Source organism: Etheostoma spectabile, chromosome 15 (genome assembly GCF_008692095.1).
Source record: "Etheostoma spectabile isolate EspeVRDwgs_2016 chromosome 15, UIUC_Espe_1.0, whole genome shotgun sequence".
Taxonomy (NCBI): Eukaryota; Metazoa; Chordata; class Actinopteri; order Perciformes; family Percidae; genus Etheostoma; species Etheostoma spectabile.
This window is the reverse complement of record NC_045747.1, coordinates 8,654,421-8,672,667: the sequence shown is the minus strand read 5'-3', so window position 1 is coordinate 8,672,667 and position 18,247 is coordinate 8,654,421. Positions and strand designations below refer to the sequence as shown.

The following is an 18,247-nucleotide window of genomic DNA, read 5'->3' as shown; positions in this document are numbered from 1 at the left end:
CCCCCCCCCACACACACACACACACACACAATGATAAATATGTAGAAGAGTCTCTACACTCTTATCTTTTGCGGTCCTTCAATTGCAGTATTTTTCTCCCACTCAACCACTTAAGACTTCTTAAAACACTTATAAAACAGTTATACTCAAAATACACACACACACTATCTCCACCTCCGGGTGTATCCTCCCCTTTTAATGTCTCTGTAGATCTGTTGCTCAACTCATAAAGGGGAAAAAAAAGTGCTGTGGAGGTGAGAAAGGGTCACCCTTAATGCTTCCACACACACTTCCAGCTCCAGGAGCTTATCTAGCAGGAATGTCTAAATGTTTAAAATGAAACACACACATTTCTTAGAATGACTAATTGCTGTCTCCGTACCCAACTTAATACTTCATCAAATGTTCCTAATGCCTCACTCCAAAACATTTGTGTGCATCTAAGCCTTCAGCAGTGAATATTTTGCTCTGTGTCAAACAGTTTGAAGCCACAGAGATGGAAGAAGGTTTTGTGTTTGGACCTTTCAGCTCAATGTAAAATTGGCACTGGCCTGCCCAGCACTCAAGTCACCTCTTGAGCACATAGTTTAACTGAGGGCACAGTCTGCCCTGGCAACTTTCCTTTGAGAAGATTCTCTCTCTCTCTCTCTCTCTCTTTCTCTCTCTTTCTCCGTCTCCGTCTCTCATTCCTTCGTTTCTTCCAGCAGCAGCAGCATGAGGGGAGACAGGGTGAAGCAGGATTCAATTATGTGAACCTGTAGTTAATTACTGCTGTCAATGATTTGTAAAGCTGTTTTTATAAAGTGTGGTATTCTGGCAATGTCCAAGCCAACACAATGAGCATTGAGTGTCTAAGTGTGTGTGTGTGTGTGTGTGTGTGTGTGTGTGTGTGTGTGTGTGTGTGTGTGTGTGTGTGTGTGTGTGTGTGTGTGTGTGTGTGTGTGTGTGTGTGTGTGTGTGTGTGTGTGTGTTCCCCAGTAAAATTGTGCTGAGTGCCTGAGTATCTGCAGCTTGGGAAGGTGTGCTGCAGCTACCATCAGTTTCATTGTTTGCACATCTGCTTCTCTGCTGGATCTCCACCATTCTCCTTCCACCACAATCCTTTCTATTATTCTATCAAGCACATTTTCTCTGGTTCCCAGCTTTTCAAATGCCTGCTTTTGTGTCTTTTATATCATTATTGACTGTTAGTTGTAAAAAAACAAGACATTTGAAGAACCTTTTTTCACAGTTATTTGAATTATTGCATAAACTAATAAACAAAACCATTAATTGATAAGGATAATAGTAGTTAATTCCAGTCCTATTTTATAGCATGTACATGTTTGCATGTGCCCTTGAAGACATCACGTTGATAACTCTCCCTGTAACTTATATCGACCTAAAAAACGGTCTAAAAGCAGTTTCTACCACTTAGCATGCTGATAACAATATGAACATATCAAGTTATTTTGTCGTGCAAAATCTGAGCCAAAGCGGCTTTTCAAAACTACCTTATCCCCCCACCCCCTGCTCCCACATCCTCCTCTCCTCCTTGTGCAGAAGTGCATTTAGTAAACAATGTAATACCAAACCCTGTGATTAACACACTCTCTCCATTGTGTTGCCCCATTCACACAATACCCACCTGTTGTCATCTTAGTATTTATACACGCACATCTACAGACAGAGCCATTAACTGACAGACTACTGTCAACAAACAGAACACAAGGAGACGAGTAGAAATGATACCAAGAAATGAGGAGGAATGTTTGGGGGGGGGGTGTATGTTGCGCATTGGACAGAGATGAAGGTGATGGGGCAGTAGGTACGGTTGGTTTAGTCTGGCTTCGATCCACACCTCAACTCTTTGATGATTCTCAAAGACAGCGAGCAGACACAGAGGCTGATTCATCCTTAACCACGGGAGAAGCGAACACAGTTTTGTACATGAAACATGTGCTCAGGCCCTCCCAAGTAGACGGAAGTAAGAGGATAATGACAATATAAAGAATGCAAAGAGAAAATGTGCACCAACAAAATAAATGATTACATTTTAGAATCAGAATTTTATAAAAGTATCATTTTCATTCTATCTACCCCGGTCAACCCCTATGTTGGCCCACCCAGCCCTTCTTACACCAGTCGCATAAATCAGTCCTGCTGTGTAATGTAATGTTGTATACGCATGGTAAGCCTTTAAGCTCAGTAAGCCTGTTTGAGGAGCTCTATGGGGAGGCTATGAAATCAAGATACCAACTCAACATTTTTGTGGAAGGTGTGTGTGTGTGTGTATGTGTGTGTGTGTGTGTGTTTGTGGGTGCATGTGAGATTGTGATGTAGAGTATACATGTGTGAGTGTTTGTATTTGCTTGCTTAATGAGCATGAAGTTTCGTCTCTGGAGAGACAGCAACGAAACATAATTGGCAAAACCTAAAACAGACTGCACGCTTTGCACGTGCACACACACACACACACACACACACACACACACACACACACACACACACACACACACACACACACACACACACACACACACAAATCATTTATCCAGGAGGGAGGCGATGCAGGCTAGAATTCCTTTAATCAAGTTGTTTACGATTTTGAGCTTGACGTTGGCTCACTTGGGAACATTTTCTCCCCTTTTAAGACAAAATGTGAAATTATATGAAATTAGAGGCAGCAGCGGGACTCAGGCACTTATGCACTAAAGACACCCCAAGCCTCAATATATCATTTCCATATGCAGAGACAGACACAGGGCGGACAAGATCGTCTCTCCTCACCCTCTCTCTATTTCTCTTCATGTTCCCGCTCTCTCCAAGTGGTTCTGTGCAATGAAGGAGGAGGGAAAAGGAGAATTGCAGTTAGGGAAGAGGTCCTCTGGGTCTAGACTTGTCAGGAAGCACCTGATGTTCATGGCAGAGGCAGAGAAGGGAAAGTCCCCATGCCTGGTGGGTGGGGTGGGCCACACACACACACATGCGATGAACATTACCACAAAAGTTATACACACCTCCAGAAGTATGACCCCATGAACTGCGTCTACACTATTAGTGATGGATTACCCCATTCTGCAATTTTAATTTTAATGTTTCCATAGTTTGTAATATAATGTGTCACTACTGTTAGCCTCAAAAACCAATTGTGGCATATACAGTGCTTTTATTACATGTGACCAGTGAGTGAGCAACATGCACCAATTTGGGCAAAATAAAAGTTACAGTAAAATGGAAAACTGAGTAAGAAAAACCTTACACCGACAAAACAAACATGACACTAACACCATTTATTACTAGTGTAATAAATGGAAAGAATTTTCTATCCTGAAAAAATTCTTTTCAATATCTGTGTGAAAAATGTTTGAGTTCCAACAAGAAGGATCATTGTCTGCCATTTACACTCTCTATTTTAATCATCTGACAACAAACAAGGCTCTTTCTTGTCTTTGCAAGACAGTATGAGCGTATATTTTTTAGTACTTTTAAATCAGTTTTTCTTCTTGAAACCAAGAAGAAGAACCAATTTGCAGAATGATGAAAATTAAAACATTTTACAATTGTTTTCCAATAATTTGTGAGCGTGTCTAATGGCGAGTGTCTTTCCTCTTTTTCTCTTACAGGGCAGCACACTGAGGAAGAGAAAGATGTATGAAGAGTTCCTCAGCAAGGTCTCCATCCTTGGTAAGTCTGTATGAATATGTACGGTATAAAAACTTATCTGGTAATGAATATGTTGGTTTACTGTTTATTTCTTTATTTAATAAGGTGGTGTGGTGTGCAGCGTGTTTGCACATGTCATGTACAATACCATGTTTCACATTAATTTTAAACACCAGGTCAGAGAGTCCAGAGTGCAGGCAGTTAAATCTGCCGAGAGTAACATACACTGTAGATTAGCCCACATAAACACAGGCGCACGTTGTCACACAAGACCCATAGCTGAGTAAGGTCTGTGTGTACAGTCCTAATCTTCTTGCACTGTTCATACTAAAGCCGGTCTTTGTGGACAATTAAAGAATAGGGAGTTAAGATAAGCCTCACTTTTCTCACTGGAATTTGGATAACACCAGCCTACTGAGGCTATTGGAGGAATGGCGAATGAAATTCATTCAGACTTTCAAAACGAGTTGCAATTGGAACTGACATCTCATCCCCTTCCACTTGATCGTGTGTGTGTGTGTGGTGTATAGAGCAAGGCTAAGCCCCCTGTACAGAGTTATTAGCTGGCTGAGTAAACACATATACTTGATTCAGGTCTTAGGGGAACGTCATTTTCCCTCCTTTTCATTCACCTCCTTTCTTCTGCGTCTCCCTTTTTGACAGCCTTGTTGAGGCCTGTATTCAAACGCCTGCCTCCCTCTTCAAAGTGCTTTTCCTCTCTTCATTCCTCTTTCTGTCGCTCCACTTCTCCGCTCCACCTCTTTGAATTGGAGGAGGGGTAGTAGGCGGGAGTGTTTTTGTTTGTCTTTGATTTTTGAGATAGCCAAGAAATTGGGTACAAGCCCTTGATGTCGAGGAGTGAAGGGGGGACGGACGGACAACATGTTCTTTGTCACACATCCCAATGACCAATTCCCCGGGTGTGTACTATGTGCGTTGCAAGGTGATCTAAGTGGGTGCAGGCTCTGCGAAGCGTGAAGTGTAGGTTCTTTAGTCAGCACATTTGTGTATTATGTTACATGCCGAGCGGTTAAAGATCACTGCTATAGGACCTGCTACCTTTAACTTGCAGCCAGACAGAACATTCATCTGGGGCCGGCTGACACCACTGCCCACCGGAGGGGACACTGGACACCTCCAAACGATCAGACTTCACCTTAGTTAATCCTAAGAACAGACACATTTACACACACACGCACACACGCACACACAAATAGACACACACTGGGATCAGTTACTGAGCCCATCAGGAGACAACAGTCTCAGACAAAGAGATTCCACTGTGGTGTTACGCCTCTAACTCGTGTCTTAGTCAAATCAAAACACTGATTCATCCTTTTATCTAGACAAAACTAAAGATGAGGAGTGTTTTCACTGCATATAAGTCACATTCCACATGTGGATGTATAGAGTGTTAAGATTAGGCAACAGTGATCTACTGAATTGTGAAAGAAGGATGAGCTCATTTGGTGAATTTTCTATGTGGATGCATTTAGTTATTAGTGGATCCTTTTTCTATAAATATCATTAGTTCAGAGTTGCTCAAAACTCCTCTGGTTGGAACATTTTTCCAAGTAAAGATGTGTGACCGTCTGTGTTTTTGGGTTCTGTGTGAATACCAACAGCTTCTAGAAATATCCCGTGGGCTAACCACGTCACTGTAAATGTGGACAGTCGGAAAGACAGCTGTCGCCACCGGCTCTCAGAATCAACGAAAACTGAAAAAGATAGATCCTATCACAGCTTTTGGCAGGACTGGTTCACAAGTGGTCAATAATCTTCTTGTACATTTAACAGAATTTAAAAAAAATGTATTAGAGCTTTGAAAAAATATCTTCATAGTTTTAATGTAATTTTGAATTACTGTAAATTAATTTAATCTTAACTTCATTATTATAAGCCCGCACATTTATATTTCTGTCCCTGGAGTGTAACTGAATTACATTTTACAAACAGAGGGGAAATGTTCGGTTTGAATCCAGCAGCATTAGATCTTCCACGCTTTTAGATGTATCCCTGCCACTGAACAAACAATACTCCCACTTTGGTTTGTACTACAATTTCTGTTTATCTGATTGCAGTTTAAGTTGTAAGTACATCCTGTACATAATCACTTTAACAAGTACCTTTCAGATGCTCTATCTACGACAGTTAACCCTGACCAAGCATCTCTATCAGGGATACCTGACAGGGTTTGGAATAAAACTTTACAGTTATTGTATGGTCATACACAGGACAGCTCTCTGTCAACACACCCCAAAATCATTAGAGCTGAGGTCTTACAGATTTAGGAGTTAGTTCTAAGCTGTTTTTGCTCCATGAGACTCCATGAGATGAGGGAAGAGGCAGGGGAATCTGAGATGTAATGGTCCCAGATGAATGACTGGATTAGCCTTAGGCAGGAATCATTGTTCGCACCAGTTTACTGGACTTGATTAGGAGACATCCTCTCAGACCATGGAACACACTCAAACACATAGAACATGTTTGTGTATCTACTCTTGCGTTGAGCCGTGTAATAAACATGTTGTTTTACTGATCTGTGCGTATTTTCCATCCACAGAGTCTCTAGATAAGTGGGAACGTCTGACTGTGGCTGATGCTCTGGAGCCTGTTCAGTTTGAGGATGGAGAGAAGATAGTGGTGCAGGGAGAACCTGGTGATGACTTCTTCATTATTACAGAGGTAAGGTCTATCAAAAGGCCTTTGTGCGTGTGTGCTTACGTGCGTGCGTGCGTGCGTGCGTGCGTGCGTGCGTGCGTGCGTGCGTGCGTGCGTGCGTGCGTGCGTGCGTGCGTGCGTGCGTGTGTGAGAGAGAATCTAAGTCTTGTATAAAAAGTAGTACTCACTAAAGTAAAGTAGTAATCAGCATGTGTGGTAACTTTCTTTTACTGTCCCATTTGCTGTAAGCTGTACGTGTTGGCATACAGTATGTGGCCCAACATCGTGTGTGTGTCATCAGGTGAGCACTCAGATTGATGTACATCTCATCATGCAGAGACGTTGGTGGGCTTTTTGCTCAGGTCGGAACAGTTTATTGCCACCAGCAGACAGACTAACTGGTGGTGTTCCCCTACCCCGGCCCACACAACCGTGATTACTGTGTGAAGAACGGCCCCCTCACACTGCAGGCTTTGTGGAGTTGGGGCCCCTGGCGCAGCCTCATGAAGGGCCCCCTGCCTGTCATCCTAACACACTTTTGATTAACTCCATACTTACAGAGCTTTCACCAGGGTCAAGTCAGGAGGGCCCTGTCTAGAGGGGGTAGGGGCACAATCTGCTGCAATTTTGTCCTTGCCTCCTTCACTCCCCTCTCATTCTTCTTGCTTAAAGGTTAGTCGCTCTGTCAGTTGCTCTGTCCATCTAATGTCCAACGATAGTCAGAGGGAGCAGTGCATTGGTTACAGTAAGCCAGGGGAGGATTTTATCAAAGGTGTTGAGTGATGTATCTCTCTGTTGGCTCGCTCTGGTTCTCTCTCTCCACCTGTGCCCCTCCAGCAACACTGTTCCTCTCCATCCTTCTTTCATTTATTCTTTCACTCTCCTAGTTAGACCTCTCTTTAAAGTTATACATTGCGGTCTGTAAGTATTTGGAAAATAATATATATCCTTGGTTTTAGCGCTAATTCAGCACATTTGGAATTCAACAATTATTATAAGGTTAAAGTTTTGACTTTCAACACTGGAGTTTTGATGGTGATCACATCCATGTTGGGTGAATGGTAAAGCACTGCCCCTTTTATACATTAACAGTAGTAAATCTAACTTAGCATGTGTTTTACTTGCTGATAACCAGACTGAAGGTAGAAAAAGGTAAAAAGCCCTCTTTTGCTTATGAATTCAACTTTTTTTATATACAGTATAAGGAGTAATGCAGTATCGCTTTAAAGCTGAAATTCTTCTTAATCTAATTTGCAGAAAAACTTTATCCTGGTCAAAACATTTACAGACTGCACTGTATTTAACATACTGTATGTTCACCTCACATTATCCAGCCAGTGTTCAAGTTTGAAGCCTTCAACTGAAGCCTCCTGAAGCTGCAGAAATTTAACGCAGTTTGACTATGCAGAAAATGAACCCAATTGGGGTTTAGGACACAAATGTATCCGTTACCGTACCAATGCCGGACTCATCAAACTGAGATTTGTTCATCCCAGAGAGGAGAAAGCCAAAATATGCAGAGGAATCTGTGGGATTATAGGATAGAGAGACGGGTGTTGGGAACGGGGATGGAGTCTTCGTCGGCAGGCGGCTCAGTCCAGTATGTGAGTGTGTCACACCAGACACTGTGAGCCTTACCCAACAGTAGTTTTGGTCTCTTTCTTTAATCCATATTTCCATTTTCTTTTCTCCTGTCTATCTTCCATTTTGCTCTAAGTTCTCTCTCTCTCTCTCAGTCTGTCCCTCCCTTCCCCAGTCTCTCTCTGTCTCTCGTGTTGCATGGCCTGACTTTCCCAGAGCTGGGTGGACTGTGGTGGAATGTGTGTTGCTGACTTTCACACGGGGTCAGGGGACCCAGCCTCCCGGGAGGGAGACGAGAGGGAGAGGAAGGATGAGTCAAAGAGGGCAGGGAGGGACATATAGGGAGCGAGAGGTTGGTTTGAAAAGGACCACAAGTAAGGCGGGAGGAAAGGATTTTGTCCTACAGGGAGATCAGTCTTGACACAACTTTCCTCACTCACCATCCTTTCTTCTTTCTCGTCATGTGCACACATTTTTTTTTATTAAACCATGTTGAGATGTCAGTGCTTTGTTCATTCAAAACTCTTTCAGTCTCACTCCCCCGCCTCCCTCTTTTTCTGTCTCTTCTCACTCTTTTGTTTTTTCTGCGGTTTTGGAGCATCAGCCAAAGACAAACCCCACAATTACTAATTGCATGCTGGTGATGGGGAGGATTAACAAAAGGGAGGTATAGAGACATAACTTTCTTTGCTTGCTGGGAGAAATGGGGCCCTAATGAAAAGTGACATGTTTACATTTTTTTTCTCACACTGTACAAACAAGCCTTTAAAGAACTCCGGGGGCCACGAAGACTCAGCCTCACCTTCCCCTTTCCTCCATTTCCTCTTTTCTTCAGGACTTCTGCCCTGACTTACCAAACATGCACTCTCTCTCTCGCTCATGCTCATAAACTTAAACCCAGCACCCTGTCATCCTTACTTTCACCACTGCCACCTAAAATGGTGCGTATGACAAGAGGGAGAAGGAGGGATAAGGAAAGTTGTTGATCATTAGAGACGTCACTGAAAGTTTTGAAACATGGTGTTGAAAAAAAAAAAACATGTTGGATATGCTGCTTCTTGGGCATTTTGCAAGTCACAGGTAAACCCCCCCCTTTCAGACTTCTCTTCACACTAATGTGATTTCAGTTTCACATGTTGGTGTTATTGCTTAATCTTTAAGTCATTGGTGTCATTGTCAAAGTGGAGTTACAAGTCTATTTTTAATTTTGAAGTGAAGTCATACAGACTCATACATGCCTGTTAGCCTCTGGATGAAAATTGAGTAAAATCAGGTCAGGGCTCTTCGTCCTCTCTGCTATTTCATCCACTCTCATCTCTTCCTGTCAACAACACCAACAACAACCAACAAATCAATGTGTCACCTCATGTTTGTCCTTTGACCCGATGCAAAAGTAATCACACTGAGGGGATCTGAAGGGTCCCTGTGGGTCATGCAGAAGAGATATCCTCTGTGGGTTGTCTACAATGTATCACCTGTTACTTTATAGACTGAAGATCAATGCAGTTAATGAATGAAGACATTTTTGAGTGCAAGCACACAGTCACGAGAACAAAGGCTAAGATAAATAGGGCTTAATTGGGTGAGACTATTTTTTGAGTAATTTTCTCCTGTGAAAAAGCAGTAGCCCTTAGGCCTCTTTTTGTGTATGTTGATGTTTGAGTGAGAAGGTGCAGATGCTGCCGGTGCTGGGTGGCCTCGGGAACAGGCTACTCAAGATATCACCTTTCTTCCTCCATCTCTGCTTGTGCCTTTCTCTCTCTCTCTCTCTCTCTCTCTCTCTCTCTGTCTCTGTCTCTGTCTCCGTCTCTGTCTCTGTCTCTGTCTCTGTGTCTCATTCTCCCTTTCTGTGTGTGCCTGTTGTTGGACCAATGGTTGTTACTTCCTACATGCAAAACGCTACATTTTGACATGTCACCACGATCCGACTCGCTACGCTCTGCGTGTGGTATGTGTGTTTAGGTATGCGTACAAGTGGGTGTGAATGTGCATTTTGGTTAAGGACTGTAGTGTTATCTGACTAGCAATACCACACAGTAGTGACAGTTTAGTACTTCTGTTTTTTAAGTTGGCTCACATTCGTTTTTGTTTTCATTCTGCAACCTAATTCATTCATACTTTCTGTTGGTCTTCCCTTTCTCTCTGCCTTTTTTTCTCTGCTATCTTAAGTTGTTTCCAGTCCTTCGCACCCTGTGTCTGGTAGCGTGGTGAGGAGGATATTCAATGTTTACAAAAGAAATATCTGTGGAGCAGAGCGCTGCCCTTGGGGTGGTAAAGTACGCGATGGTTATCTGGACCACACCGGGAGAGGCCTGGTCACGAATGAACTACTGTACTTGATGGTGCTGCACTGTCTCACTTTCTTTGTTTGGACATGAAGGGAAAGGAGAGGAATCAACTAGTTATAAACACAGGAGCTTCGATGCCCCATCCCCTTACTCTCTCCCCCATTCACATCTCTATCTGTTCTATACCACTTTTGCACTCAAAACGCATGTTTGGTGCAGCAGTTAAATCAAAGTGGTAGCCGCAGTACACGTGAGATTAAACTTGGGCGATGCTGCAGACAAAATGGAACAATTTTAGGGGACTTCCTGTCTTTGGTCACATTATGAATGACCTTTACTCAGCAATTATGGTTCTGAATTATCTGTCAAATGCCAAAAACAGATATGTGTGGAATCTCCATCAGTGCCACAATCTCTTTATCTCGATGTGCTCATCTCCTCATATTTAAATAACAGTAGTAAATGGGAACATACATTGAAAAGCATTTTCTTTTGCCAATTTTCTGGAAATTATCGTTACATTTCACTACCTGACTTGTGATATTAAAAAGATTAGAATGTTTTTTATATAATTATTTTATTGTATACCTTATTAGATAGAGAGACAACAGAGAGATGACGGTAAATCAGGGGAGAGAGAGATGGGGGTATGACATACAACAAAGTTCCCAGTCAGATACAACCTGGGGACGTTGCAATACCTGGTCAGCACTTCAACCCCTAGGCCACCAAGCACCCTAATAAAAGTAACATTTTGGGTGAATGCTGATTGATCTCATCTTCCCACATCCAATCCCTTCTTTGAATCAGTCCAATGGGGGTAAAAGTGTCTACATTGCCCTTTTTCTCACTGTGATATAGACTGTATTTTCTGCAGTCTAGTAACCCTGTACTTCCTCATGCGGTGTTCACATTGTGGCTTAATGCCATCCTGTACGCAATGAAAAGCCTCTCTGGTCGGCATAACAACATTTTAGTCCACCACAAAAGCAAACTGTGAAACACCAGCCTTTTCTCTGCTGCTGCTGCTGTTGCAAAGTAAAAGAATAAAGTTGATGTAGCTGCTAGAAATTTTCCCATAGTGGAAAACTTCCACAGGCCAGATTGAGGTGCAGTTTATTTTCTATACTACTACATATATTTTAAATGTCAATAAGGGTTAGAATGTGCTTGTTAAAAATTGGAAACCCAAAGCAGAAATGGATATAGCCTAGCCAAAACAAAAAAAATAAAAAAGTTCAGGATGTCATCTACAATCAAGCATTTGTCTCTGAAAAGAAATTAAGTTTTGCAGGAATAAATGTCACATTTACAGAAGCAAAGAGGAGACATACACAAGGGAACATGTCCTTCAGTTCTTAGCACTCTTAACATTCAGAGGCATTATCACTGCCCTCTTTCCCACCCCACAGCTCAATTCATCCGGCTGTATATCGTGTGTGTGGGGATCATGGCATTACAGTTTGGTCATCTCTTACACACGCTATGCCCCACTCACTTGAACAGTATCCCCACTTCTCCACACTTAATTTCAAGCGTTAACTCTCTAAGTCACACACATATCCTTTTCACTGAAATACAGTCTCACCTTTGTGTGCCTGCAGTAAAGAGCTGGGAGTTTTGGGGTTCTCATTAAAGCTCATTATATTCATATTTGGCATTATTAGCCTGGTCGGCAGAAGGGGCAGAGAGTGCAGAGAAGGATTAGAGACAGTGAGAGAGTTCTGGAACGGTCAAATCTGTTTTACCACACGGTCCAAGACAAGCTGGGAAGTTCCCCTGCTGATTTCTTACCTGCTACCAATTTACTGCTGAACTTCAGTACATGCAAATGTCTAGACATTGACATTAAAAACACATATTCTGGCTCTAAGCATATGCATTCCATCTCTCTCTCTCCATCTCTCTCTCTCTATCTCTCTCTCTCTATCTCTCTCTCTCTCTCTCAGACACATACACACACACATACGCTCGTATTTAAATAACATAATAATAATAAATATTCAAACATGCTCATTCACACACATAGTTTGTCAACAGCTGCAAGGTACACAGCATGAACTGTTATCATCTGTTGGGCAGAGTCAACGGAAATCAAATTTCCTGCGTTATCCTTCTTGTATGACTCACACCAGCGAGCGATGGTAATATGCGTAGCAAGGTCGAGTCAGTCTGTCCAGCAGACATCAGCTGTTGATTTTCTCACTGTATGTGTGTATGTACATTTGCGTGCGGGTTTGTGCTTCATTCTGAATCCATCTGTGTCTGCTATCGTTGCCTGGTTGTGTTTGTTTGCAGACTCAGTGGGTTAGCGACACGCTATCCGAGCATACAATACTAAGTTTTTGTGTGGGTCCATGAAAGTGTTAGTGTTTTAGGGTAATTTAGGAACACTTAATGGGAGTTGTGCGTTAATGCTAATAAAGGGAATTATGCGATGGTGACACAGAGGAATCAGTTCAGCCTTATACAGGTTTAGATGTTTGTATTTATTACACTAAGGAGGAAATAAAGCAGAACCAATTGGAATTTGTATCACACACTCCATTAATATCTGAGTATGTGTTGTTTTGTGTTTCTGCCCATAGGCGTCCCACAGAACAGGTGTCCATCCCACAGGAAAATGGGCTAAATCCTGTGCACCTGTGTTCTTATGAAGCATAGGAATTTCTTCTCGGTTTAATCCTCCTGGCAATTTTCAGCCTATTGCTTAATAACTCCTCCTTTTTCTTTCCCACCCCCTCCTTTCCTCCATCTCTCCCCCTCTTCACCAACCCCTCCTCTTTTTATTTATCTCCCTCTCCTGTTCTTTTTCTTGTCTTTATTTTCTTTCCTCTAATTCTCCTACTTTTCTTTTCTGTCTCCAGGGAATAGCCTCTGTTCTGCAGCGCAGGTCAGACAACGAGGAGTACGTGGAGGTTGGCCGCCTCGGACCCTCTGACTACTTTGGTGAGTGCCTCTGGGCCGATGAAGCCTTTTCCCTTCCCAGTTTGGCATCTCACACTATGGCTATGGGTCAAAACAATAAGTAGTTTTTTGTATCCTGGATTCTGAAGGAAACTGTAAGTGATACAGTATGATGGGGGAAAGGTGGAATTATGCTGTAAAATGATGTTGGTCTGGAACGAACAATTACCGTCATCATCCATTCATCGGCAGATTGTTTTCTTGATAAAGGGTTAATCAATTGGTCCATGTCACAATGTCAGAAAAAAATAAAATAAATTAATGCACATCACAGGTTCCTAGAGCCCAAAATGTCATCATCAAATGTCTTGTTCTGTCTAACAAGAGTACAAAAGATACCGGAGATATTCTGTTTACAATCATATGAGACAAAGAAAAGCAGCATATATTCACATTTAACAAGAGAGAACCTGCTATTTTTTGGAATTTTGCCTGAGAAATTATGTAAATTGTAAATTGATTAGGAATATTGTAATTTTCTGTTGACTAACCGAACATTTCAGCTCTAAGCTAAATATAGCGTTCTTCCAAACATATCACATTCCCATCTATTTTTCAATGTGAGAGATCAATGAATAAACTGTGTGAGCATTAGAGGTTTAGTCTTTTTCTTCAGTACATTGCTTTCTTTTAGTATTTCTTCACAACTTGTTCTTGCTGTTTTGGTTTGTCAATTGTCAGTCTGCCGGGTGCCAAAAACAGATTACTGATTACTGATGCTGAATTCATTCTAAATGACAACATTAATTGTCATTTGCACACAAATGATACACATTAAGACAAAACTATTGACTGCCTTCTCTCCCTCGTTCTCCTCCAGGTGAAATCGCCCTGCTGTTGAACCGTCCCAGGGCAGCCACCGTAGTCGCTCGTGGTCCACTCAAGTGCGTGAAGCTGGATAGGCCCCGCTTTGAGCGTGTGCTGGGGCCATGCTCAGAGATCCTCAAGAGGAACATCCAGAGATACAACAGCTTCATCTCCCTCACCGTGTGACATGTCGGCCCCTTCTGGGCCCCACCAGCAGGGGTGGGCAGCAACATCAGAGTTTGGGTCCGTGGGTGGGAAGAGGTGAGGACGCAGAGTAAAGGACATGGGTTTTCCATCCACAACTACAGGGCGCTTATTTTCTGCCCTTTTTCCCATTTTGCGCCTTTCTTTTCTTTTGATCTTGTGCACTTTTACTTGACCCGTGCTGTCACGTAGCTTTATGTCAAAACCAACATGCAGGAGTGTAGATATCATAGTGAGAACAGAGACCATTCAACTCATTACACACTGTAAATGAGTCATACTTTTTAGACTGACAAAGGATGGCGTTTTCACTTTCATGAATTTACAAAGGGTTAGGATGAATTCAGGAAATGAGAAGGAAGTAAAGTCATGTTTACGTACAACGGGAGGAAATGTGTACACATTTCTTTTTTCGCTGGCTGTTTGCCTTTTCTTTCACTTCCGGGTGTGCGTGGTACCATTTCTAGGACGAATCAGACCTGCACTACACAGACCTCTGTTCCCCTGAGATGTAGAGAAAAATTATAAAGTATTGGCTATTTCATTTTTTGTGCTTCTTAAAGGAAAGTTACGGTTGATTCCAACACACAGCTCTGTCGTTTGTAAATTTGGAGTGCTGTCAGTAGAGAAAAAAATGACAAAAATTGATGCTGTTTACACCGTGTTATCTTCCTGCTAGCGTTAGAGCCCAACAGGCTTAAACAGGGCAAGTTTTAAACATGTTTTTAGCCTCTCAACATTTTCAAAATGTCATTAAAAGTGCCTACCCATGTGCAGTGATTCCTTCAGCGTGAACACAGTGAATCTGACTGCTGTAGATGTGAAAAAAATGCATGAAAGTTGTGTTAATTTAGCTGTGTTTAGTTCTGGTGTTGATACTGCAAAGAATGCTTTGGGACGTCTACACACAGAAAAGATATACAAACATATTTTCAAAAATAAGTATATGCTTAATTTTTTAAAGTAAGTGCTGTCCTGCTAGTACAACTAGCAGGAGACAAGTTATAATTGAGGTAAGTTTGGAGTCACTACCTTATTTAATCATTAAATTGATTGCCTACATATTTTTGTTTTATCTCTTTTCTGTGTTCTAGTTTGTAGACGGTCCCTAAGCTCTCTAACGGCCGTCTCAACACCGGAACTAAACGCAACTGAATTAGCACAACTTTCACGCATTTCTGTCACATCTACTGCCGTCAGATTCACTGTGTGTTCACTCGGAAGGAATCATTGCACTTTTAATGCCTTTTTTAACATGTTTAGATGCTAAAAACATGTTTAAAACTTGCCCTGTTTAAGCCTGCTGGGTGCTAACTCTAGCAGGAGGTGTAGGCAGCACCGATTGGTTTCATTTGTCTCGATACTGACAGCACTACAATTTGTTTTTTTAAACAGAGCTGTTGAAATCGACCGGAATTTTCCTTTAAATGTGGTTTTATTGCTATTATCAGTCAGGGGGTTTGTTAAAGGCAGTGATATGTTTAGTTAAGATTTTAATATTATGTACCAAAAGATTCCTCTCTTTCCAGTCCCAATAATCCCTGAAGTGGCTCAGTCTGATCTGTGAGCACTGGGATTCCAAAGCAGCAGTAGTGTTATCAATCCAGTCCACATGCACACAAACGGTCTGAAACCCACTGACATGAAACACACAACCATACTGTATATGCTGACATTGTCTCAGGACTATATGAATTATCAACACACACACACACACACACACACACACACACACACACACACACACACACACACACACACACACGTCTTACCTGATGCTTTTTTTTTAAGCTGATATAGTTCTGTTAAATTGCTAGATGAAAGCTTTTGCACCACTTTAGAGTTTGTAACGTTTGGTAAATACAGAGGTTTGATTTAGCGATTTTTAAGACATGACTTATAAGCTGTAAATATATCAAATTAAGTAAAAAATATACTTGTGTTGCTTTCCTTTGCTCTACTGTAAGATGTTAAAGTTGCACAACTGATGTTGTATAAAATGGGAACTTATGAAAAGAATCTTTCTATATTCTCTTTCTCCCTCTGTGTACATCTTTCTTTCATCTATCAAACCATCTTAAGCAAATAAAGATAAGCTTCTGAAATTCTCTTGATTTGAGTCATAATTTTCTCTTGATCAGTCCCTCTTTGTCCATGTATGAATGTGACTCTTTATCACATTTTATCCCAAGTTCTGGCATCCTCTCTTCCTTTTTTGACTGGACTTTGTTTGTTCTCTTTCCCTTTATCTCATCTTATGCCCACGTGCTAAATTCACTAAACATTATATCTCAATTAATCTCTTTTGTCTTTTTCTAAAGTGCAAACTGTCCTCTTCAATCACACTTTTCACATTTCTTCATACAGGTACCTTCTCTCCATCCCGGCCTCCCTTTGCTCTGTCTGGCTCCCTCCACTCTTCTCTGCTTTCCATCCTTCTCACATTAGGCCAAGTGTCAGTCATCCGTCAGTCTGAGCTGTCAAAGCTCCTCCCAGCCAGTTTACACCACAGTGGACTAAAGCCTCTACAGCTTTGACACATTCCTCTTCACCTTAATGCCCACTAAATCAACTAAGGAATGCGCTCCCAAATCGCCAACATTGAGTTTAGTAACCTCCTCACAAGTATTGTGTTTCCACCTGCAAGGATTGGGGATATGATTTCCAGCACAAAAATGTGTCCACTCATGGCAGATCACCATGAATTACGTATCAAAAGTTTATTATTATACACATTTAAGTCAGGCATAACTTGTTTTTCTCTCGCCTTATAGACATGCTTACTGGCACGTTGTCAGTTGTCACTTTGTTTCAGACTACGCTAACATTTCAACACTGATGACTCGCAAAGAAATTGAATACGTATTCTCCTTTGTCAATGTGCAGATCTTTAAATGTTTGAAGATGATACAGCTGATGTAATTATCCTAAACACACTGCTTGACAAAAAGGAGGTAATTTAGGTTTTAGGTACCCTAAAGGACGATGAATTGATAAAAAAAAAAAGAAACACAGTTTTACATGGTTGGAAGTTCCACAAAAGCTAGTAAGTGTGATTGTTTGTTTAGTTAAACTACTATTTCCAAGGTAAAGAATGCCTTTACTGTTAGTCCAACAAAGACGTCCTAAAAAGGGCATCAGAGCAATCATAACAAGCACTGAGTCCGAATGTAAACAGATCCATCTCCATGACAACTGAACGCCCTCAGTGGATGGAGTTTGTGTGGATGGATTGACTCCATTCACTGAAAAAACGAGTAAGTGGAGCTTGAGCTGGGATAGTTTTGTTAAACAACCACCATTTTCGTCTCTCCTAAAGAAAGCTATTTTCATAACACTGGTAACATCAATATGAAAATTCAACCTGAGCTGACCTGGGTTTGTGTGTGTGTGTGTGTGTGTGTGTGTGTGTGTGTGTGTGTGTGAGAGAGAGCACCTGATTAGGCAGGACCATTACTGGGCCGTCCTGGGTGGGCTGACTGGGGATAAAACTTGGCACTGTTGCATGAGCAGTAAGATGAAGCCTTGATACCATGGCACTGTGCCAACCAAACACACACACACACACACACACACACACAAACACACACACACACACACACTCTCTCTTTTACCAACTTTTAATTTAGGTATCTCAGTTCTGTGTTTGGGTCCTTTATGCTTCAGTCCCATAATCCGTCATAGGGCTCCTGTGGTCCCGCTGTGCCTGTAACACTGATGCCAAAAACATTTCGCCAGCTAAGCTAACATCAGTTCAGGTAACTGCACTTTCGCATTGAAAGCAACATGATCATCAGGTTAGGAGAGGCTCAGCCGTCAACACTCCTAGACGGTCAACAAAAGCCAATTAAAAAGGACTTTTTTACAATTTAACTCTAACTGACAAAATGGTTACAAATTCTTAATTTTATTGACTTTTACATGAAGCACTGCAGACATGTAGCTTGGCGAACAGCCAATGTTGAGGCTGATGGTAAGGTATTTCAACCATACATACATTTTTGTTAAATGTTCAATCCCTTTGTCACTGCAGATCACTTAGAGAGAGGAATCCATAACAGAACTGATAACGGATATATATATATATATATATA

General features: G+C 41.7%; 1 protein-coding gene across 4 annotated transcripts in view; it reads left to right on the top strand.

The window, feature by feature from the left end:
* prkar1b (protein kinase, cAMP-dependent, regulatory, type I, beta) overlaps positions 1 to 16,258 on the top strand; it is a 64,601-nt gene extending 48,343 nt beyond the window's left edge. For all 4 annotated transcript variants that reach the window (XM_032537397.1, XM_032537396.1, XM_032537398.1 and 1 more), the window contains 4 exons: positions 3,606 to 3,666; positions 6,209 to 6,330; positions 13,043 to 13,124; positions 13,963 to 16,258. In XM_032537397.1, coding sequence (XP_032393288.1) covers positions 3,606 to 3,666; positions 6,209 to 6,330; positions 13,043 to 13,124; positions 13,963 to 14,135 — 438 coding nt within the window. In that variant the 3' untranslated portion in view covers positions 14,136 to 16,258. The remainder of the gene's footprint in view (positions 1 to 3,605; positions 3,667 to 6,208; positions 6,331 to 13,042; positions 13,125 to 13,962) is intronic.
* The last annotated feature ends 1,989 nt before the right edge of the window (positions 16,259 to 18,247 follow it).